Genomic DNA, 24,425 nt, shown 5'->3' on the forward strand with positions numbered 1-24,425 from the left:
TAAAGAAATGTTCTAGTTGTGGAAAAGTAACTCAAGAAGGAATTCTAGGAAGAGAACAGAATGATGCACCTAAAAATCAAGATAAGGGTGGGAAACCAGGCATCAAGATTAAGTGGGAAGTACGTCTTTTTATTGATAAAATTTCTTCCTACAAAAATGGTTATTCAATGTACAGATACAAAATTTCACTTCCACCTTTACACTATACAAGCCAGTCAATCGACGGCAGTATTTCCAAAAAGAAAATGAGCTCATAAAAATCAAGTAGTGAGGTCAGAGGTGAGGAAGATAACTATGGAACTTAAATTGACTGTACAGCTTCTATCTGGGAAAAAAAAATAAATAGATGAAACAAAATTTTTTGCAAGAAATTCAACACATGTCATTCTTCTAGTCGATGAATTTCACCCATCATGATCCGGTTACTTGAGACCTTAAAACCAAGGAGAGCAGGATCAATCTGTCTTCCTTTCTTCCCTTTCTTTTTGCCACCTCGTCCTGATTGGGCACCGCCATCAGATGCCTCCAGAGAACCTGCACTGGCTGCTGCATCAGCCTCTGAAACTACTGGTTTTTTCAGCATGTCTATGAATGATGTCTCAGGCACAGCAGCATCAGTGCAAGACGAGGTCCTCCTAAAACGCACATCCTTTTTGCCCGATGCCCTAGTTTCAGAGACATTTGCAGCTGCATTCCCTTCAGCACCCCGCCTCCCTTCTGAAAGCAATTGTAGTTCATGCAAGGTAAATGAACCATAGCCTTGAGTATAGACAGACAGTGCAAAACAGAACAAAAAAGTAAAATGAAAACATACCATCAGAAGCAAGGCTCATAGAGTTTGTCTGCTTGACGGGCAGAGCTGATGCTGTTTCAGAGACATCCTGGGAAGATAGCACCCGAGACACAGGCAAGGATTTGTGTGAAGCATTGTCAAACCCTCTTGGTAGAGAAGAAGGCAATCTGCCAATAAAAGGAAACAGATGTGAAACCTCCGAAAAAATTATGCATGCTACAAAATAAAGGATTTTCCAACTCCAACATTACCTAATCAGCTTATACTAAAGCAGGAAACTACACCATTTTTGTGGGAGCGAGATTTTTGTTAGGTACATTAAAATTGTTTCTATACTAAGTTGAACATCAGCAACGTGGAAAATCCTATACTCATGCTTAATGCACTAAGTGAACTTCCTGGCTGACATGCAGAGCTTTCTCCAAAAGCACTAATTTGCTGCTCCACCAAAAGCAACAAGTACTTTTACAGTGTGATGAAGTGCTTCCTTGCGTATAGTCAAACCATTAGAAATGCAAAAAGAGTAACTAGACACAACAAAGCATTTAGGGGCAAAAAGGAGATAGAAAACAGAAAAAAAGTGAGGAAACTTCATCAAGAAAAAATGTCAACATCAATGGGATGGCACACACATCCAACTTATCACCTACCACTCTATGGAACCAACATGTGAGAAACAACACATATAATCACAAAAATGTGATGCAGATGCAATTAACCAAATCTAGACAAAAAGTATTCCCCATCAAAATTATTAGAGATTTTCAATTGACTACAGCAGGTCACAGCAAATTCTACTCGCATCAACCTCTGCCAACAATCTCAAGTAACTAGTCTCAACAAAAAGGCAGCAGCCAGTTCCAAGTTCCGATCAACAAGGTCACCATCATAATTAACAGCACACAGCAAAACAGAAGGAGAAAGTAGAACCAAAAATAGAGAATGGTCACCTACCGCCCGTTAGAAACCTCTTCTCCAAGCGATTTATGTAATCCCGTCTCATAGCCATAAAAGCCTCCACTGCCACCTGTAGTATTTCACAGTGCTTCATAGATGCTTTTAGAAAAATATGAGATTAATCAAAAAACAAAGAGTATCTGACTGCTTACCAGTACTGCTCATTGAGCTGTGCCTGCTATGAGCATTGCTAGGTAGTTCCCCATAATCAAAGGATTTTTCTTCTTGGTCAGCTACATTGCCTTCCATCTCTGAAACTAATCTGCCCACCGAGAGCATGCCTTTCATCCCCTGTCTCTTTTCCTTACTTCCTTCCAACTTCAAATAGTCTTCATCACCAGCTGATTTACCCATCAAGGCAGTCTCCATAAAACTAGTATGAGAAGCATCCCTAATACCAGACACAAATGACTGGTCCTCCACCAATGCTCCTGTATTAGATCTAAGAAGCGATTTCTCATTGCTCACCATCTTGTTAAATTGTTCATTCATGCCAATGTTGCCAGAATAACCTTGCAACAAGACACTTATATTGGAATTCTGATGACCCTCCATCATACCAACCTGCTGATCTGGGAGGAGATTAAAAGGAAGATGTGAGGAGCTTGACTCAGAAACTGGAAAAAAGGTTTCCCGGCTTCTGGTAGATGATAGAGAATGTTGATAATCAACTTCTGATGACTGCGCACGTTGATGACCCAGTTTTTGGTGAAGAATATCCATTAAAACTCGTTTTTTATCACCTTCAGTTGATGCCCAATTATTTGTATCTGCAAAAGTCAAAGTAGCTTCTGACTCCATCCGCTTTCGCTCAGCATCAAGCTGCAATTGTTGTATCCTTGCTTCAATAGAGCTATTTTCTAGCTGCCCATTGTTGCCAGACCTGGAGCTCTCAAAAGCAACTGGATGAGAACCATAAAATGCATCTGACATTTGTTGAAGGTGAGGGGAAACACCAGAGGAAATTGAACCCAATTTATCAAAAGAAGGTGCATAAACGTTTTGCTGCTGCAAGCCTAGACCCTGGACATGAGAATTTACTGCATCCAACTTCATCCCAGGAGAACCAACTGGAACTGACGACCTCTCAAATGCCATGTTAGGTTCATAAAATCCCTGCTCATGTCGCTCCTGCAGTGTATGATTCCAGTTGAGATGGTTTAGTTGCTGTTCATGGGAGGCCAGCCTCTGCAGATGCTGATAATTTTCTGAAGGATTAAATCCTAACATCTGAGCCTGGTGATGACCAGCAGGATTCCTGACAAATTGACCTGCTTCATCTACCAACCAAGGTCCATCAACACGCCTCTCGCCCTCCATCCCCAACTGCTGTCTCAATGCCATAGATAACTGCTGTGCCTGCAACTCTTCTTGCTGAAAGCGATGCTGCTGTTCTAGAGGGAGCGTATTCCCATATTTTACATGTGATAGAAGGTCCAAAAAATCAGTCTCCCGTCCTCCAAGGGCTCGTTGGGCAGCATTTGCTTGAAAAATATGCTCTAGTGATGGATCAAGGTGTCTTGAAGAATGAGATTTTGGCTGTAGTTCATGACGAAGGTGCTTTCTTAATTGAACTTGATCAAACAGGCTATCTACTGTAGAATCTACCTTAAGCTGTCTATAACCAGGATCAGACATCTGATGCTGCAGCAATTGCTCAAGAAGCAACTGCTGAGCTTGAGACTGCTGTATCTGCTGTAATTTCATTTGTTGCTGCTGAAGCTGAAGCTGCTGCTGCAATTGCTGTTGATGCTGTTGCTGCTGCTGCAATTGATGACGCCGCTGAAGCTCCAACTGATGTTGCTGCTGCTGCTGAAACTGAAGTTCTAAAATATGTTCCATATCAGGCACCATATGATGTATGGATTGCTGGATATTAGAGCTCTTGCTCCGAGAAAGACCATAACTTGGAAATTGCTCTCCACTCATCCCTGAAATATGTGCAAAGGAATGATGTGAAAGATTATTCTGCTGTTCAAGTTGTTCCTTCAGCAATTTCTGTGATAGCACATGCTCAGCCAGGTCAAAACCATTGTATTCTTGCCCTATGTGAGGCAACTGTTTACGATTTACAGGACCTCGATTAACATTCGGATCCATAGTTATATTCTCTCCAAAAGAATGTTGATCAGTCATAGACCTAAACAAACTCTGACCGGCAACGGATGCATCTCGTCCAAGCAAAGGATCCATAAAGTGCCCCTGGTCACCAGTGTTTAAAGACATATTGGATGATTGAGCACGCTTCAAATGAGAGCTTCCTCTAAGTTCAGACATCATTAGGCCAAATGGATGCAACTTATCATCCTGATTATTAGGTAAGCCAGTCTCTGAAAATTCATTTGCAAGGGATTGATGGTTGGAAGGGTTTGAAAATGATCCCTGAATGTCAGTTGAAGATCCCGTCATGTTACTCTTGCTACTTTGAGGCCTTCCAGGAAAGACAATTTCTGAATAAAACAGAGAAAAGAAAATAAAATGGCAATATAGGTGAATAACCAATAGCGCTAACAATAAAATAAATCCACATAAATATACCTTCATCTTCTGCAACAAAATCTTGAAAACTTTGGTTTTCCTGATACTGGACCCCAGAATTATAACCATGGTCAGGTATTCTTGACTGCACACCGACACTTGAAGCAGCCTCTGAACCACATGAAACCCAATGTTGATTATTCAGAATAGCAGATCCCTCGTATTCACGAGCAGAAGCAGGAGCAGATATATCCTCTTCCAAACTGCCAACAACATCACTTAAATTATTTCTTGAGGCAGGATCACATTTACTTTTCAAATGTGGCATGACATCACCAAGTTCTTTGAATGGAGAGCCATCAGGGACATCAGACAAACGAACTTGTAGGTCAGTCCCAAAAAAGCCTTGCTCAAACCATGCAATAATGTCAATCCCCAAAAATGGTCCCTGAATGTTGCCTTGAGGATCAAGATAGCACAAACTTAATTCCTCAGGTGGGATAACTCTTTCCAGTACATGTGCATCCTCATTGCTCTTTACATGGTGCTGATCACCGATCCAGTCTTGCTGTAATGATGAAAAATCAAATAGAGAACTCGAATCATCAGGAAGTTGGCTACCAATTTCGGTAGTAAACTGGACACCTTCCAACTTGGGATGCTTCAGAAGATCAAAATCTCCCACCCGATGATCTTCAAAACCTCTAAGCTCATCAACATCGTTGCCCAAGCCAGCAACATCCACAGCAGTGTTATGATAGCTCTTTGATACTGCTGGGACCAACCCATCAGTTACACCTGTAATCATCATTTCAAAAATTTATTCCCATTTTTCTCTGGTAACATCATTTTCTACAAAGCTTAAGAGAAGTTAATGTATAATAAATGCAAGACAACATTACTTGCAACTCAAAGAACACAAAATGATATAAGTTCAAGACAGACTTTGCTTACCCTCAAACATATCCATCTGACGCTCAGCAGTAGTAATTTGAAAAGAATTTTTCAAAGCCGCCTCTCCAACAGAGTCATCAGCTTGGTCAATGTTAATTGAGAGTTTCTGTTTCCCCTCACTTAAAGTCACATTATCAATTCCTAAAGAAATGTAAACATCCAATCAGAAAGAAAGTTAACAGATTGATAAGAAAAAATCAGCTAGGATGAAATTATTACCATCACAATCATGTAAAGATCCTGCATCCTTGTCCCTAAATGAGTTGTATGCAACTCCACTGCTAGTGATTTTTCCTTTCCATATATCTCCTATAACAGCCTGCAAGAAAGCAGAGAAGCCAATTTCATTTAGTACTAGAAAAAATTTAGCGACAATTAGTGTAACAAGCAATAATGCTGTGACAAAATGGAGCCACATATGCCACATATATATCATGCACACACACATAAATAAGAATACAGTTCATATACCTCTTCCTCAGCATCAGGTGCAACAAATGCTAATGGCTCAATAGGACCAACTTGCATAATTGACGAAATAATCTCCATCCCATCAGGCAGGGTTTCAAAAGGTGCAGTAGTCTTTTGCTTACGATAAATATCAAGAAGTTTTCCTCGGGGATAGCTACATTTTACAGAAGAGGAACCACCTTTTCCCAATATACTGGTACTCTTATCCAGAGTAACAGACCCACTAGTTGGCCTTCCTCGTCCCAAAGAAAATCGAGGTTTTGAGCTTTCCACCTGTCCTCTCTCCAAACCAAATCCAGGTGCAGCACGATATGGAGCTACACCTGAGTGTCCTTCTTGGCGATGCCTTGGCCTCCATTTATCACGAGAATCACTGTCACGCTCCGAACCAGCACGACTGTTATTAACAAAAGATTGCTTGTCAATGTGAGTATCTTCTTTCTCAGCATCTGTCCTTTTCTCAACTCGAGCGTCCTTCTCTTTATCTTCAGGACCCCACCTTGATGACCATTTGTTGTCTCTCCGGGAATCATGACCAGAACTGCGGCTATCATGCCAGCGGTCAGAAGACAATGCTCTACTTTCAGTAACATCCCTCGTTGAAGTGACATCTACACGACGATCATCTTTCTTGCGATCTCGCCTACCAAGTAGACTTGTTTCTCTCTCCTCTTCACGCCAGCGACGGTTAATCTCCACATCAGGTGTAGTCCTCCGCCAATCTTTTTTGTCCTGAGATCCATCTAATCGCCAACTTTCCCTCTGATTGGGATCAGCAGAATTGCCATGGGGCAAAGAAGCAGGTGCACGCATTTCCTGTTATTTATTTATTTTTATTTTTAAATACAAGCATAAAGCATAGTTTAACAAAACAAATCAAGAATGTGACAACATGATAATAGAAGGAAAATTCATGAAAAAAACAGAAAGGCAGAAAGCATCACACATATAAAATTGCTACTATTTAATGTAAGTATACTTTATGGCACAGGAAATTTTTTTTCCAGAAAAAAAAGTTTAATAAATTGGACAAAGCTATGAAAATGTTCATTCCACCAAAAAAAAAAAAGAAGGGTTAAACATTATATTAACTATAACAAATCAATTTATGTTCTTCTATAATAATGTAAAAATTAATTCAAAGACATTGATTATGAATATTGGGGTGGGTCTCAATTGCCAATCATACTCCAAGTTCCAACCATTGCAGAAATATAGACTTAGCAAACTGGTAACAACAATCCTGTTATATCAATATATAAGGCAAGTAATTCCTCACGGAAATCATAAAAAATAAAAATAGTACAATCAAACGTCTGAATGAAGCCAGAACAATCAAGCTGGAATGCAATAGGACCACAGACCCAAAGATTACCACACATTGCACAGAAATACATATGGAACACAAAAAAAAGTTTACAAATTGCAATAAAAGCTTCTTAGTACACCCAACCTACGCCTTAAGATTCTATTTCAGAATTCATTTAATTAATTAGAAGTAAACAGAACTAAACACCCAAATCAAATGATAAATCCATTAATCTACATATCTTAATTTGCGTAAGTTAGGGAATATCGTACTCCTGATGTGCCAGTAGTAAATGACTTTGCATCAACTGGTTTAGCATAAAGCCACTGAGGAGAAAGAGGAATGCTGCTTTCGGATGCCACTTGATCTGCATTTACAACAAAAATATAATTATAAATGACTACTGAATTGAGCAAGGAAAACAAGACAGGAAAGTGAAATGCAATAAGAGATACAGGAGAAAACAAAAAGCTTTGCATAGTCCAGACAAAATCTTATAAAATGAAGCACGACCACCTTTTGCCTCATCAAGTAACCCCGTTTGCACCTTTTCCTCGCCATTCCCTTCCATGGCTTCATCTAACAAGGCACAAAAATCCAACAATCAATAAAAGTAAAATATGCTATGAACACACAAAAACAAACAAGTACGAAGTAAAGGAATAATAATAACGCTACAACAATTTGGTTGGAAAGAAAACAGGATCTAAGAACATGTCCACATCCCTATCACCCCACTCAAGAAAAATATTAGTTTCTTAAAAAATAAATACATAAATAGAAGGAAATTTAGTATTCGACTCTTCACAAGTTGCACTAGTTTGACTATTTTAAATAACAAACAATCAGATCAATTGATCTAAATATCATTGTAATCCTAACTCTCTATCACACCATTAATATCCGCAGGGACAACAAGTAAAGGAGAAAAATCTCTTCATTCATTGGTAAATGAAGGATGGCATTAATCCCAGAAATCAAATATAAGCACATTTCTATCCAAAAATGAGGTAAGAGAGTATTTCATTGTGTACAAGATAACATATGAAATGCTCAAGTACAACCCATAACGGATTAAAAACTAACGCTTGAAAGTATAATCCTTAATTTGCCATCAAATTTGAATCCCAAGTAAAACATTAAAAGCATTATGAACGTCCTACTAACCCTCTTGATCTCACGTATCAAGAAAAAAAGATAGCTAAGAAAATAATAATGATAATAATAATAATTAAAAACAAAAACAAATCCAAAATAATTAGTCGAATTAGAAAATCAACAAGAATAGAGAATGATCTTCAAAACCCTAATAAGCATGACCAAACACACAAATACATACATAACGTTACAATCACTCAAGCACAACAGATTGAAAATAAGAACAGATCGAAAAGGGAAAAAAATGTAAACAGATAAAAAAAAAAACAGGGAGAGAAAAAAAGTGTATATATATATACACACACACACACACACATATATATAAACGATTAAAAATGCCAATAACTAAACTTAAAAAATTAATTCAAAAAAAAAAAAAGAAAAGAAAAGGAAAGCCCTAAAAAGGTCGTACTTTTGACAGAGTAGTGTCCATCAGCCATCTTGGAGAGAAGGGGATCGTCGGGCAGACTGAGTTTCCTATCGGCCATGGTGGTCGTCAAAAAGGCTTCAACTTGCAAAGGGATTTCGTGACCAAAGAGAGATCGGAGAAACGGAAACGAAGCCGATTGAGCTTCGGAATCAGCGAAAATAGCTAGAGAGAGAAATTGGATTGCGCGATTGATGAGCGAGAGAGCGAACGAGCAAGAGAGAGAGAGAGAGAGAGAGAGAAAGAGATTTCTAGGTTTTCAAGGGAATGCAAGCGTTGGAAAAGGAGAGGGAAGAGAAAACAGAGAGAGAGAGAGAGAGAGGGTGAGGGTTTGGGTTGTGTATTGATCAGAACAGCCAAAGCGAAGTGTGATTTTCTTTCTTTTATTTTTAAATAATGTTTTTTTTAAAGAGCTTGTGAAAAACTCTACCGAATTCCGCTATGATTTTCCAGGCCCTTAACTTTAAAAGCACGAAAATATATATATATACATATATATTGGGATTTTTTATTTATGGGGGGAAAAAATATAGTAATTATAGAAAAAGGGATGGATGAATGAATTGTTAAAATAAAATTATTTTTGCCTTCTTTTTTTTTTATTGAGTAATATAAATATATATAGAAATATATATATAGTTTAAAAATATATTTCATAATTTATGAGCTCTTTTTCTTTATGAGCTCTTTTTCTTATACCGACCTAATAAATATTTGCTACATTTAAGACAGAAAAACAATTTTCAAATTGTATATCGAATGTAGTTTATGGTAACTTATAAATTTTATTCCTTTAACTATAATAATCAACTTTCCATAATTTAGTATATGCAAACACAAATTTATAGAATTAATTAAACCAAATTATATTGTTCTACTATTGCAGTTAAATCATTACAGATTTATTTGTAAAATTAACAAAAACAAAAACCGGTGATAAAAGTTAAACAAATGAAATATTGACGAATTGTACCGACTATAATAATGATAAAGTATTAATAGTCTATGGATAATGATTTTTTTTTTTTTGGGGGGGTTAATTAGTTTATTGATATTGATTGTGATGGGAAATGTAATAATATGTCAAAGAAATAACATAAGCAGTATTGGAGATAATATATATTATAATATCTACTTGACTTCAGTATAAAAATGGTCGTGATACTAATGTTCATGTGACTCGTTCAATTGCATGGAGGTCCTCATGTTTATTTTGCAAAACTGGTTTTTTGAGTAGAGCATTTTCAATAAATGGAAGACAAACAAAGTCCTTAGTCCCTTTTTTTTTTTTTTTTAATTTTATGAATAAGTCCTTAGTCCCTATTTAATATAACTGGTTTTTGAGATAGCTTGTCATGCTAAAAATTCTATTTTATTATTCTATTTTATTTTATTTCATCAAATAATAAATCAATTAAAGAAGAGAGAGAGAGAGAGAGATAGCAAGTTCTCTTTTTGCTCAAACACAACTACTAAAAGAGACGGTTCTACATTAATTTTGTAGATACCAATTTATCCGACATAATTAATCAATACATTTAGATTAAACCATCAATTGATTACCCAACCATACACATATTGCCAAATAAATTGAAATCTAAAGTATTTATAAAAGTATAAGAATAAGGCATATATATATTTTAAGCAAATCCAAAAAGGAAAGAGAAAGGAAACGATGGTAAGAAAATGGGGCGAGATACTTGGCTTTATGAGTAATATTGCCGGGTATTTGGTAGTTAAAACGTGGAGTTTGCCTGAATAATTAGGGACCCAAATGGCCCAACCAGGATGACGTTGAAACAAGACGTAAGCTGTATCCCTTTGCTGATGTATTTGGCACTCACAATAAGATACATATATTCTTCCATTCATATTAATACTAAAAGAAAACTGTAAAAGGCACGTGTGCGAGAATCATTAACCCATCTGCACTTAAAAAGCCTTTCAAGATGATGAGTCAGTACCTTCTTTCACTTTTTTTTTTTTTTTCACTGAAAATTACTTTTGTTAAAAAAATACATAATACGAGACCCATTCCAAAGGTATCCACTTCCTCTTAACGGTGGAAATTTTGCAAAACATAGCACATTAGAATTGCCAAATAAAAAAATAAAAATGTATGTGCCGACCGAATGCTACATTCCATCTGAAGGTCAAGCTCAAACTGAATTGCTAAGTAAAGGGCAATAAGAACTACAAAATGGTGGTCATGCAACTTCTACAGGAAAAATGCACAACATTTGAAGTCTAAAAACACAAAATCAACTAGACCGGCAAGGTAGCTTTGAGTTCAAACACTGGATATATTTGAAAGGAAATAAAAAATTTCCGCTGTTTATCCGAAAAACAATAAATGTGTAACAAAGCTCAGCTGGTACCATTCTAAGTTAACAAAAAGTTTAAAACAACCAAAATTTAAGTCATCCTCTGAGCAGCTTCTTTAGCAAGGACCTTTTCTTTCGCCCTACTTTTGGCCTGAGACTTGGAACCCATGATTCCACCGCCCCACTTTTTCCTGTACTCGTCATACTTGTCGTTGAAGTTGGCCTGAAACCACCACAAAGAAACATTAGAAATGAGATAAAGCTACCAATAATAGTATAAATAGAAACATCAGACCCAAAGTAAACTGTTACGAAACAGTTAGTCACCTTAATAGCCTCTAAGATCTTGCTGAACTCCATCTTATCCTCATTCTTGACTGTTGTCAAGCACAACACTGATGCAGTTTTCTTATGGACAATCTGGGAATATAAAAAGTATGTTTACTTGGTGTTCAGTCCATAAATCTAACTACAGAAGAAAAAGACCCCATGAATCCAGAGTGTTTCAGTAATTACCGATCCCAAGCGTGACTTTCCCTTCACAATGCAGTATGGGATTTCCATCTTCCTGCACAAGGTTGGAAGCCAGACAACCAGCTCTATTGGGTCAACATCATGTGCAATAACCACCAGCTGGGCCTTGTTCTGTGGGAAAAAATGCATTTCAAAAGGCTCAAAAAAATGTTCAATTGCTGAGAGAAATAGGTCAGAGGGGACATCAATGCATGACAAAGCAATTAAAAGACCTGCTCGATAAGGTAAGTCACATGGTTGAGACCATATTTTACGACAATGGGCTTCTTAGCTTCAACAGATTTTCCGTCAGCCTCAGCCTGAGCCCTCTTTAGGAGACGCTCTTTCTTTTCAGCTTTGTCCTCAGGCCTGTACTTGAGAAGCATCTTGAACAGGCTCGTTGCTACGCATGGATTTAAAAAAAGAACATTACAAATCAGGTATTTTTATACAAGTCGAAACAAATATAGCTTAAGAAATAACTGAAAATAGATGCATTTATGCATAATATACTAAAAAAATCCAAACAGAGAACAACTTCAGGCAACAGATAGCACAGGGGAAACCATCACATCACAAAAATGCAGAAAACTAATTGGCATAGGTTTTCTTCGTACTATCCTTCAAAAGAATGACATCAGGGATTCTGTTCAAGTACCCTATAAGAACTTTGGCAGCCTTCATCTCCAATACTCTGAATAGGTAACAAACATCCTAAGAGAGAACAACTTCAGGCAACAGACAGCACAAGGGAAACCATAACATCAGCAAAATGCTGTCAACTAATTGGTAATGATTTATCAAGTTGAAGGTATTGCATCACGCATCATATTGCATTCCATTATCTCTAAGCAATAGACGAGATTCTCACTCGCTCTATTAAGATGTGCATAAAACAAACAAACCGAAATATAAACATGGTCTTAGAATAAGTCCGAACATAAATCTTACTTCCCCATCTAGAATTTTATTCAGACAGAATACAAACTAAGCATCATTTCATATCCATGAACAACGTTGTGTGAACTTTTCATTAAAATAAGCTCCACATGATAACCAAATAAACTTTAATGGCTAAGATGTTGGTTATATATAATACAAGGACCAATTTTTACTATATAGAGGAGGATTAAAAGTAAAGTGAGGGGGAAAAAAAAAAAAAAAAAACCACCTAGAAGTATGTCTCATACCGAGGTTCTTGTCAAGGGTCTTGGTGAACTGGTTCAAAGCCGGTGGGACCTTCAATCTCTGCTTGAGGATCCTCCTCTTCCTCTGAATTTGAACAGTCTTGGGCCACTTCACGAATCGGGTCAGATCCCTTTTCGGAGGCAATGCACCTCCAATCCCAAACTGCTTCGGACGCTTCTCGAACAGAGGGTTCACCACCTTCTCCTAAAGATAGAAAGAAAACAGCGAAAATACGCAAATCACAAACCATTTCGAATATAGTAAAAATAAATAACATAAAAGGGCCAAAAAAAAAAAAAAGAGTAATCTTTTTTAAAAAATAGTTACCGGCTTCTTCTTCGCCGCTGCAACTGGAGCTTTTACGCCTCTTTTTGGAGCCTACAGAGTTTTCAAACAAATCATAAAAAAAAATAAGAACCCAATGAAATCACGAACGATAAACAATGGAAAAGACCCTAAGTGGATTCGATTGAGAACAGAACAAAATGAACAACATAACAGAAGCACATGCAAAATGATGAAAGACGAAGCTCTGATTAAGAAGATGAAGAAGAGAAGCCGTAGAGCTGAGCTCACCATTTTTCGCAGACTGTGGTTGAACCTGTAATGGAGTTCCCTCTAACCCTAGCAACGGCAGGGGCAAAAACCCTAAACTTGTTATATAGTTCGTCCTAGGCATTGAAGTTTTGGATCTATAAGACGACCCGATTGGTTAGATAGATCAGTCCAAGGGCCCGAAATTGGCCTGATTGTTGAGCCCAATTATTAGGCCCGCCTAATTGCCAGAATTGTTACAAATTTGGACTTTCTAATTTCTATTATTGAACCAGATTCTAAATGTTCACATAAACATTTTTAACTTTTTTTTTTTTTTACAAAAAATATTTAAAAATTACACATTATTTTGTGTGTTATATCTATTTACTTTTTGTGGCTAAGTATGTAATATATCTACAAATTCATATATTTTTAATATATTTTTTAAAAGTTGATGGAGTTTTAATCTCCCATGAATTTAAACTGTGTTTTTAGTAACCAAGGAGACAAAACAATTATAAGTCAACATCTAACCCATCTTTCAAGTATGGGTTTGCAAAAAAAAAATAAAATTAAAACTGAGCAAATTAACCAGTTCACTTTAATCCAGCTTATTTGAATTGGTTACTTCATGCTAATTGGATTATTTGATTTAAAAAAATATTTCTTTTTACAATTCCAAACCAACCATACATAGTTCCCTTGTTAATATATTTACCAAAATATCCTCTCATTCTTTACTTCATTTTGTTTATTTTATATTATTATTATTATTATTATTATTATTATTCTAAATTCTCTGCTCCATCACAATGAGCGATGATTAGAATCATCACAATCAGTCCTCGAATCTGCAAGTGACTCTAGCACCAGCTGCATTCCTCCACTGGTAGAATTTTGCAATTGTTGTTCTTGTTTTTTTAATTCCATTTCCTTAGAAAAAAATAAAATCAATAAAGTAGTTGAACAATTAGCCACTAGAGGCACCAACATAAGGCCAAGGACAAACCTTGTATCTCAGTATATTTTTTCATTGTATCGTTGCCCAAATGTTGGAAAAAAATAAAATTTATGAAGAAGAAGAGTATTTTGTTAAAATAATTTAATAGGAACTGAATAAAGTTAATTTTAAATGTAACTAAAGTTTCTTTTTTCAAAATTTGAAAACCAATAATCATTTCTATTTGGATTGATTTCAAAAACAATAATCAATTAAATTAATTCAAACCAACTCGATTAAAATGTAAACAATTAATAAAATATATTTAAAAAATAATTAATAAATTATGTTCTTTTTGTGTTATTTATATTGATTTTCATTATTCAGTTAAAAAAAATTAGTTGTTATTGATATATCATATTAATCAATTTTGTTTTATTTATTTTATTCTAAAAATAATACTTTTCATTTTTTTAAATGTTAAGAGATTTTAACAAAGAAATTTATCTATTTTGTACAAGAAAAAAATGTCCAAAATTTAAAATTTCAACTATATAATATCTAAAATTCAGAAACCAAAAGTTTACTAACCAAGTTCAAATACAATTATAAATTAACCATTCAATTTAAACCAACTCAAATACTATCAAATTAGATTAGATGAGATTTAATGTTGAAAACAACTTGAATTTGATTAAAAATTACTAAATCAATTAGTAGTTAAATTGGATTAATCAGTGACAAAATAGATTGGTTTCTACCATGAGCACCTTTACTTTCAATGACAATTTAAAACTTTTAAAATTTTATCATTGAGAAATTTGCCTTTTGCAACAGGATCAAAGTGATTTTAGCAATATTACAAACAAAAAAAATAATAAAAAAAAAAATAAAAAACATAAAAGTAGGTTTGCTAACATGACACTAGAGAGTAAATTATTTGAAAAACATAGATCATTACCAGAAATAAAATAAAATGAAAAACATATATTCATAAATATATATAAGCACTATTCTTTGTTCATCTAAAAAAGGTTCAATTGATCACTTAAGTTACATTTTTTTTTTTCCCCTTTTGGTGAATGATCACTTGGGTTACTTGATTCACATTTAAGAATTACTTTATTTCAATTTGTTTTTTGATTTTTTTCTTTTTTCTTTAATAATTTTCATGGATTCATAGGAGAATAGAGTAGACTAGTAATCGTAAGGAGTACATATCTATTTATTTTTTGATCATAAGAAGATATATTGCTTACTAATTACCCAAACGGAATATAATAAAATAAATAAATCATTAATTATAGGTCCAGGATTATGATTGAAGTAACAGAAATAAATAATGTAATAACAAAAAAGTAGGTTTTTTATGCAACTAAAAAGTAGTGTTTTTTTTTTTTTTCGTAAATAAATAAATAAAAGTATTTCTGTTGTCTCCCGAAAAAAAAGAAAATAAAAAGTATTTTTTTAATATAAAAACGAAATTATAAGATATTTAAAATAAAAATAGTTAATAAAATTTTAATACTTCTAATAACATTAAAAACAAAATGTATATTTTTCATCAACTTTTTGAATCAAATGGGAATGATTAATTAATTTAACATTATTTTTAATATTGTTAATACTTTTCCGAAAGAAGATGGTGCAAGTGCAATTTATGAAAGCATAAGTCATCCCTTTCTCTGCTCTTGGGCTCTTACTCCGGTCTTCTTCTTTTCCTAGTATCGCACTGCATTGAGGTACGTATATATATATATATATATATTTGATTTTAGTATTTGTTTAATTTGAATCGTTTTGTGATGATTTTGCTTGTGAATAAAGGCATATTAGCAGGAAAGGGAAGGGTGGTATTCATTTGGGTCTGAATCTGGATATGTGAACCGATGGAAAACTGGTGAATGAGTGTTTAAGTTGTGCTTCTGAATGAAGGGTTATTGAAAGGTTTTTTATTTTATTTTATTTATTTTAATTTTACTTTTGTTTGAATCTGGATCTATGCACTGTTGGAAAACATGCTTTCGGGTGATTTTTCCATTTTGGTTTTTGAGATTTTTTTTTTTTCCCCTTATTATCTGTCTAAATTGGTCAAATTCAGCAGCAACCAAACAACAAAAAAAAAAAAAGGCCCATTATTTTCCTGCATTCGGACGCACTTCTGGGGTTGAAAGAAATGAGAACTGGTAGATGAAGCAGCATTAGGAAGAATAAAGCAGTTACCGTTAGCTACGGTAGAAGCACAACATGGACAACAGAAAAGTTGTAGTCTGCGATAATGGCACCGGGGTAATTCTTTTTGTCTCTTCAAGTCTCAATTTTTTTTTTTTTTTTTTTTGGTGTAAAACATTTTTCCTCTTGTTATTACTTGTGGTGGTTCAATAGATTCACCAAATGATCACCCCCTCTTTGTTGAAACTGAGCCTTGGTTTATATGAATTTGCCACATAAATTTTGCACAGCCCACATGAGGAAATCCAATTTTCTCCATGCCTCTTCTTTTTCATAATAGTTTGGTATATTTTGGGACTTTGTAAAATTGCGATTTACCGAAATGCAGTATGTGAAATGTGGGTTTGCTGGAGAAAACTTCCCCACGTCAGTGTTTCCTTGTGTGGTTGGAAGGCCTATGCTGCGGTATGAAGAATCACTCATGGAACAGGAACTCAAGGTGAAATTTATGGTTTCATATTTTGTTTATTGCAATAACTAAGTCGTAATTAAGACGCATGTTTTTGAAATATGATCAATATTTGGTCTTTTAATGTATTCTTGTTCTTACTAATACATGTATAAATTTTAATATTAAGCTTCTTGTTATTAGCATGACCATATAATTTATGAATTAATTACCTTTTCTGTTGTTTATTGATTTCTAATGGGTCTTTGGTTCATTTAGGATATTGTTGTTGGAGAAGGTTGTGCAGAACTGCGACATCAACTAGATATATCTTATCCTGTTAACAATGGTATTGTGCAAAACTGGGATGACATGGGTCATGTGTGGGACCATGCATTTTTCAATGAACTAAAAGTAAACTTTCTAGTGCTTCCAATTATATTGCAGTCTGTAATTTCAATCTTATTTGTTTCTCAATATAATTCTACCATAATGGTAATGGGTTTTTTTTTTTTTTTTTTTTTTTTTTTTTTTTTTTTTAAATCAGATTGATCCAACAGAATGTAAGATTTTACTCACGGACCCACCTCTCAATCCTTCAAAGAACCGAGAAAAAATGGTGATTCTGCTTTTTAGAATTTTGTACCATTATTAATTTTGTGCGGTGTTGATGTGCTGAATAATAACATATTTGAAACCTCATGATTAGCCATGATTGACTTTGCAGGTTGAGACAATGTTTGAGAAATACAATTTTGCGGGTGTGTTCATACAAATCCAAGCTGTTTTGACATTGTATGCTCAAGGTGCTTAAAAAGATGATTAAAGGTTATTTATTATATATTTTTCTCCTTGTATTTTTTGTACTTATTCAAATACCCTTCCCCCTCAATCTTCTTTTCCTCTCCTGAGTCTCACAAAATAATAGAAATGAAGAATGAAACCACTTGTTGTGGCTTGCCAAACTTGCCTGTTTGTAACTGTACGTATTGATACCGTTAGAGAGCCTGCTACAACTATTATTATTGCTACCATAACCTTTATACATGCAGATAATCACACAACACACTCTCTCATATACATGTATCCTGTCTTTAACATTTCTCGACTTCTCACAGGTTTGTTGACTGGATTAGTTATCGACTCTGGTGATGGTGTAACTCATGTGGTAAAGTTCTTAGAACTATTTCTATATGACTTTAAATGTGCAGAGTCAGTAACTTGTATGGTATTAAAACTAATTATTGCATTTATTAACTCTGGCTAATTTGTTCTTTGGATGTTGTGCTGAATTGAAATCACCATATTAAGTGCAGTTATGTAGAATTTTGAATAAAATCTCTCTTCTTTTCATTCTTCTCTACCTCTTGAACTGTCTTCTTGAAACTGATGAGGAGTATTTCAATTTTCACTACTATTATTGGTTATACGATTGACTAGTGCATTTTCCTTAGGCACTGAAAAAGTTGATTTCGCCGTCTGTGCTTTCTGTCTTCCTAAATCTTTTTATTTATTTAGAGGAACTTAAAGTAGGACTTGTTTTATGTAGCATTCTCTTAATGATAGGTAGCTTTTTCAAATAGAAACTTCAGATGTGGCCCTAAGCATGAGTTTTGTATATTCTATGTGGCCTTTTGCTTAAAGTTTTGATATACAGTAAACAGCTTGGTTATGTTATAATTTGCTTTATAAAATGGTCAGTTAGTAGTAATGCAGTATAGAATTTTGAAGTTAAAAGAGTTATAGTATTGAGAAGCTACAAATTAGGACCTATGTAATTCTGACATATTTACTCAAACATTTCAGGTTCCAGTTGTTGATGGCTACTCATTCCCTCATCTTACAAAGCGAATGAATGTAGCTGGTCGGCATATAACCTCATATCTTGTTGATTTGCTTTCTCGGAGAGGGTGAGGAACTATTTCTAAAACTCATTGGTAAAACAAATGTGATGGTACGGTGTTTGGTTTTTTAACTGAAACTGCTTTCGTACTAAAAATTATGATTCTTTTTCCTGAAGGTATGCAATGAATAGGACAGCTGATTTTGAGACTGTAAGGGAAATCAAGGAGAAGCTCTGCTATATTAGGTAAACAAACAATCTTGTACTATATTAAAATGCTCTGGAGCTTGTAGCACTGCTTGGATTATGATGTCCATTTTTGTGCAGTTATGATTACAAGAGGGAGTATCAATTGGGACTTGAGACCACTATCCTTGTGAAGAATTACACTGTAAGTAATTTCTTTGTTAATTTCCACTCTGCCATTTCTGAATGTTTGGTATCCAATTTTCAGTTAAACATTGCCTGAATAAGACCCCACAGTTAGGGGTAGCCATTATCTATTTATCATGTCCAATTGTACGTGTTGGGTATTTTTGTCGTTAAGGATATGATTTCTGTTGTTTTCCTTTTGGTTCCTGTTTATCACACTATTTTCCTAGATCAAGTACCATACACTTGCAAAATAATTCATTAAGATGGGTTCTTTTAATCAGCTGCCAGATGGAAGGGTCATTAAAGTTGGCACTGAACGATTCCAGGCTCCTGAGGCTCTTTTTACTCCAGTAAGCCTGTTCTTTTTTTCCTTCTGTTTCCTAATCTCTGTTTTTTCGGTGCAACAATCTAGATACTGGTTGGTATGCAAGTGGTTACTTTTATGTAAACTCATTGGTTTGTCCTATTAATTATGCATGTAGCTATACTCTGTCGTTGAATTCCAATTACATTATCTCAAGTAAATTTGACTCTGGTTTTTCCTTTAAACAAATGAATTCATGTTGAAGTCTCTAATGAAATGCAACTATCATCTTAGAAGAGTAATTTGAGGACCTATATTGCTGGTTTTGAAGAAAATTTTGGTCTTCATATAAGTTTTAAACAATGATGGTTGATAGTTTCTTAATACTCACTGCTGCTTCCCTTGCACAGGAACTCATAGATGTTGAAGGTGATGGAATGGCTGATATGGTGTTTCGTTGCATTCAAGAAATGGATATTGACAATCGGATGATGGTAATTTTATATGTGTTTGTTTTAGTAATATTGATGTTGTATAAAAAGACTAGCAAGGAGGTGCAACTTGATTATACAATTATACTAATGCATCAATATGGTATTCTGTGGAACTATACGTTTTTGTATTAATCTGTTTCGAAGTTTTAATGAAAATGATATTTTACAGCTTTACCAGCATATAGTTTTAAGTGGAGGGAGCACAATGTATCCTGGACTACCTAGTCGGTAAATTTTTTTAACCTCTATTGGCATAAAATCAGATCGGGTTTTTCTTATGTGAAGTAGTTTTATCTAGTTTTATTGTAGATGTGTATGTCAAGTTTCTGTTATGCTTGGCATAAAGTACTTGTTATCCTATGGGCGTGTTATTTTTTGTGGCTATTCTTGTTTTATAGTAATTATGCTTGCACTCTTATAAGTCTGATAAAAAATTATCTATGTTTCTTCAGATTGGAGAAAGAGATACTGGATCGCTATCTTGACGTTGTTTTGAAGGGCAACAAAGATGGTTTGAAGGTAAGATCTTAGTTTGTTTGTTGTAGTCTCGTAGATTGGAAAGAGAAGTAAAAGCTTTGGGAAAATATGAAATATTAGGTCATAGGTTGTGAACATTTTTACAGAATTCTATTTTGGTTATGAACAATTATTGAATATGGTGGGTTCATGAAACATTATACTATAAACGTACGTAGGCATGTATCTGTCTAGATTATAGACTGGTATATTTATTTGTAGGATATTACTAAATTACTATATTTCTTTTTTGCATCCTATTTCTGAAAAATTGGGGGTTGGACTAATCCTTAATTTTAAACGAAGAGAAAGTTATCTAGCTCTCCAAATCCTTTAGTGACAATCTGTTCGGGAAAATAGGAGATGGTTAGGAAACAGGGCCATCCTGAGTTTGAAATCTCAATTTAGGTTGAACTCAATCTGCTGATCAAATAAAAAAGAACTGGGATCTGTCTGTCTTCAAATCTTTACATATGTTTCTTGTACTGAACAGAAATTGAGACTGCGCATCGAAGATCCACCTCGTAGAAAGCACATGGTTTATCTAGGTGGTGCAGTACTTGCTGGAATTATGAAGGTACATGTAATTATTAATTCTCTCCAGTTTAGAGGCTCATATTCTGTATAATGAATATGGTATATCACCGGATTCAACACAATTAATACTCTTGAGATGTTCATTTAATCTCTCTATATTCTTCCTACATCCGATGTCTATATTTGGAAATCATTTAAGAAATTTGATATTGTGGTTTATACATGCAGGATGCACCTGAGTTCTGGATTAGCAGGGAAGATTATCTAGAAGAAGGAGTTGCTTGTCTAAGCAAGTGTGGCCAGGCATAAATTCTACATAGGTTGTCTTCCACTTGGTTGTTTCAACTGTAACTTTCAAGCACAAGCGTGAGGGGCAAAGTTACGGAGATATCTACCATCGTTTTAGTTTATGAGGACACTGGTGGATGTTTATGATGCTAGTTGAAAAATGCGACAAAAGTGGAAATTATACTATATATTCCTTATTGAAATTATGTTATTAGGGCATAGTGAGGTTTCCAACTTTCAGTTTGATTTTATGAGTGGTGTTTATATTGACACATTTATAGACATATGAATAGATATACATAAAATGTCATTCATATTGAAATACGTATATATATGAAAGCTGTTTTCTTGTCAGGGCTTTATTTTGCCATTTTATTTTGGAGGAAGCTGTTAGGTTTGGTTGACATTTTTTTTCATTTTGTTGTTGGCCAAGAAGAGACCAAATGAAGCAACATCCTAAAGAATCATATACATAGCTGTTCTGGCTCCTATTCAAATTAGAGAAGCCGTACACTCAACATAAGGTTTAATTAATATGAACATAGAATGTGATTCTCACAAAATATGGTACATATTCGATTATTGAATGACTTATTAGTGTGTATAAGAATTTTTTACACATGATATAAGCTTCGGGGACCTGAAAATGTATCCTATAAATTAATTAATATTGGAGAGTTTTTGGGAGAGGAAGAGAGTGGTCCTTTTGGATATAAAATATTAAGCAGGCAGTAGGCTGCGGCATGAGAAGAGTGAGTAATGAACACAAAGTGTTAATTTGTAGAAAGATCCAACTCCAAGGCATGGCATGGGATCTCCTGCTTTGAAAAATTACAGTTTAGAGGGTTTTTGGGAATGTGTCTCTTCAGCCCTGAGAGATTCTTCTGCTTCTCCCTTCTTACATCCCAACTAACATTCACTTTGTCATCTCATATTTAGGTAACTATTAGCATTAAACAAAATTTTTAACCTCAAAAAATTCATTCAACTATTATATCTGTGAGGTTAAATGTTGTAATAAAGTGATAAATCCTATTATATTTATAATATGCCTATCATAAAATTTTGACTTGATGCCTATAATATTATAGTAGATGTCTTTTTTATTAAAAAATATAAATATATATCTACAGTGCCGCCTATTTCAATATATATATATATATATATTTATTTTCTAAAGTATAATTACAAAATTTTAAAAAACATATATATTCAAAAACCTTTCGTTTGCATCGACCCAGGAACTCCATATATACAGATATATATATATATATATATATGTATGTACAAAAAGCAATATGTAAATTTTTTCTACGTTTGGTTGAGTTTGGTTCGTTTAGATTATTATTATTATTGGCGGAATTAGAAGTCATAAAAGTTTGAACCCCATCAAAACCTCCCTAAAAATTTCAAAAGTAGTCCTCCATGTATAAAATGAGCTAAAAATAAAAAATAAAAAATAAAAAATTGCCAATAACACACACACACACACACACACTCTGACTTGATCACCATCACCATCATGATCATCATCATGTTATTATGATTAAAATGTGTGAAACAGCAGGCGCCTCCTAGGCTTCACGTATAGAAATTAGGGTAGCTTATCACACCATGGAACAAACATTCCAAAGTTATTTCGAGCTCGGCAGGCATCATATGAAAAGGAATACGGGGTCCAACTCCTACCGAGTCCAGACTAGAAAGTAAAGCCAGCAGTGGAAAGCGAGCATCATGTGGAATCATAATTCTTAATTACGTTTAATAACAGCCTTCACTACATTCATTTACCAATTGATTATGTTTTTTCTTGGCACATGTAGATGCAGTAGCATGGTTTTTTATTCTAATTAACTAAAATCATATCATAGTACGGCTTTTTATTTTCTGGATTTCCTTTTAAATTATGAATTTATTTTTGCCTAATTTTGGCCTGCATATTTAGGTAGTCCCTTAAAGGAGTTGAAAGCTACATGATGAATTAGACCTTAAAAGCCCTTTTTTTTTTCTTTTTTTTTTTTTTTGGTGCAGCCCACAAAAACATTTACCCCATGCAAACAATGATATGAATTATCTTGTTTGCGAGTATATTAAGCAAAACCAATTGAGAAATGGACAGAAACAGAGATTTCCATGGAAGCCATTAGTCTTTTATCAAAAAAAAAAAAAAAAAAAAAATCCTCAATGGAAGTCATTAGTCATGGACTCATGCTCATGTTTCAGGGCTTCCAGGCATACATGTAATTATAGGCCAGTGAAAGAGCAAAACCTCAAGGTTGATGGGTTCATATAGGCTCTACTTTTTGCCTTTAAAAACCACAAGAAGTCAAAATGTGATTGCGGAAGCATGCTATAAACTATAGAGAGTCCAATCATATAGATAATGAACAAATGCATGAATAGTAATATACAAATATATATATATATATATATATTGCTGGAAGAATTGCAATGTACTTCTCTTCGTTTGGATAAATGGGAAATGTACGAGTTTTACATTATGATATTATGTACGAGTGATATCGCGATTGAGTATCAAGCAATCAAGCATGCGTGCTGCCGAAGATTGCATAGTTTTATATTATATGTTATATATATATATATATATATATATAATGGGCCTCTTCATTATTAAAAGCAATGAAAACAGGATAATATGGAGAATGAATTTTTGATATTTTTTGGGTCAAGAGATTCATGATTTATAACTTCGATCCCTTGGCTTGATTTTATGATGTGGGGTTCGAAGGAAATTAAACGTCCTTAATTCTCATATAATAATGCATGGTTGGGGTGTGGAGGTCTTGTATGGTATATACAAATGGATCCAAATTGACTTCGTCTTCAATCCGTACGTCATATCACGCCTTAATTTGGGACCAATTTGAACTGCAAAATCCAAAAGCCAATTTCTCTCTCTTTCTCTTTCAACAGGTTTTGTGTTCGTTCAAGTTAGACGTTATTACAATTCGAGAAAGAGTTGTATCTACAATGTGACCTGTCTGGTATTAGCAAACATTGTTTTTGGTCTACTTGCAAATCACCTCGTTTACCTGCATATTTCTGCTGGTTTTTAACAAAAGAAAATTGATGCTCTTCCTTCTTTGAACTCCAATTTTTTTAGAAGAGCAATATATATATATACATATATGTATAGATTTTTTTTTGGTTTATTTTCTATTTGTCAAATGACTAAGGCTCCATTAGCAGATTGAACCTTAATTTAGTTAGATTTAGAGCTTCACAACTGGTTTGCCAGATTTTTTTACTTTACATCAATTTGAATCGGAAATAAACACTGCTTTAATAATCTATTTCCTTCACCAAAAACAAAACAAAGTACTAGGAGCCCTTGATTAGGCATAAGATTGGACTCTAGGAACATAATCTGGACACATT

At 34.4% G+C, this 24,425-nt stretch overlaps 3 protein-coding genes across 5 annotated transcripts; 1 reads left to right on the forward strand and 2 right to left on the reverse strand.

Moving 5' to 3' along the window:
• Positions 1 to 108: 108 nt before the first annotated feature.
• Positions 109 to 8,995, reverse strand: LOC107403501 (uncharacterized). Of its 2 annotated transcripts, none has more exons than XM_016010392.4 (11): positions 8,533 to 8,995; positions 7,479 to 7,541; positions 7,235 to 7,329; positions 5,654 to 6,469; positions 5,402 to 5,501; positions 5,183 to 5,323; positions 4,289 to 5,026; positions 1,903 to 4,200; positions 1,748 to 1,820; positions 815 to 960; positions 109 to 714 (listed from the first exon to the last, which is right to left on the reverse strand). In XM_016010392.4, the coding sequence occupies exons 1-11, from the start codon at positions 8,606 to 8,608 to the stop codon at positions 383 to 385; spliced, it is 4,878 nt and encodes a 1,625-aa protein (XP_015865878.2). In that variant the 5' UTR covers positions 8,609 to 8,995; the 3' UTR covers positions 109 to 382. The 2 variants fall into 2 exon arrangements, with proteins under 2 accessions (XP_015865878.2, XP_015865877.2); XM_016010391.4 differs by having other exon boundaries at positions 109 to 717; positions 8,533 to 8,994.
• A 1,835-nt stretch (positions 8,996 to 10,830) lies between these two features.
• LOC107403496 (large ribosomal subunit protein eL8y) lies at positions 10,831 to 13,261 on the reverse strand. The gene is made up of 7 exons (XM_016010383.4): positions 13,149 to 13,261; positions 12,900 to 12,950; positions 12,575 to 12,776; positions 11,618 to 11,787; positions 11,388 to 11,516; positions 11,199 to 11,291; positions 10,831 to 11,094 (listed from the first exon to the last, which is right to left on the reverse strand). The coding sequence occupies exons 1-7, from the start codon at positions 13,149 to 13,151 to the stop codon at positions 10,963 to 10,965; spliced, it is 780 nt and encodes a 259-aa protein (XP_015865869.2). The 5' UTR covers positions 13,152 to 13,261; the 3' UTR covers positions 10,831 to 10,962.
• A 2,374-nt stretch (positions 13,262 to 15,635) lies between these two features.
• On the forward strand, positions 15,636 to 21,380 carry LOC107403497 (actin-related protein 2). 2 transcript variants are annotated; one of them, XM_016010386.4, is made up of 17 exons: positions 15,636 to 15,791; positions 15,877 to 15,996; positions 16,151 to 16,338; positions 16,610 to 16,720; positions 16,949 to 17,083; positions 17,217 to 17,288; positions 17,397 to 17,475; positions 17,788 to 17,837; positions 18,476 to 18,579; positions 18,690 to 18,758; positions 18,840 to 18,903; positions 19,169 to 19,237; positions 19,602 to 19,685; positions 19,855 to 19,913; positions 20,138 to 20,204; positions 20,695 to 20,778; positions 20,967 to 21,380. In XM_016010386.4, the coding sequence occupies exons 3-17, from the start codon at positions 16,297 to 16,299 to the stop codon at positions 21,045 to 21,047; spliced, it is 1,170 nt and encodes a 389-aa protein (XP_015865872.1). In that variant the 5' UTR covers positions 15,636 to 15,791; positions 15,877 to 15,996; positions 16,151 to 16,296; the 3' UTR covers positions 21,048 to 21,380. The 2 variants fall into 2 exon arrangements, with proteins under 2 accessions (XP_015865872.1, XP_015865873.1); XM_016010387.4 differs by having other exon boundaries at positions 16,154 to 16,338.
• Positions 21,381 to 24,425: the final 3,045 nt, after the last annotated feature.

This window comes from Ziziphus jujuba, chromosome 9 (assembly GCF_031755915.1).
Source record: "Ziziphus jujuba cultivar Dongzao chromosome 9, ASM3175591v1".
Lineage (NCBI taxonomy): Eukaryota > Viridiplantae > Streptophyta > Magnoliopsida > Rosales > Rhamnaceae > Ziziphus > Ziziphus jujuba.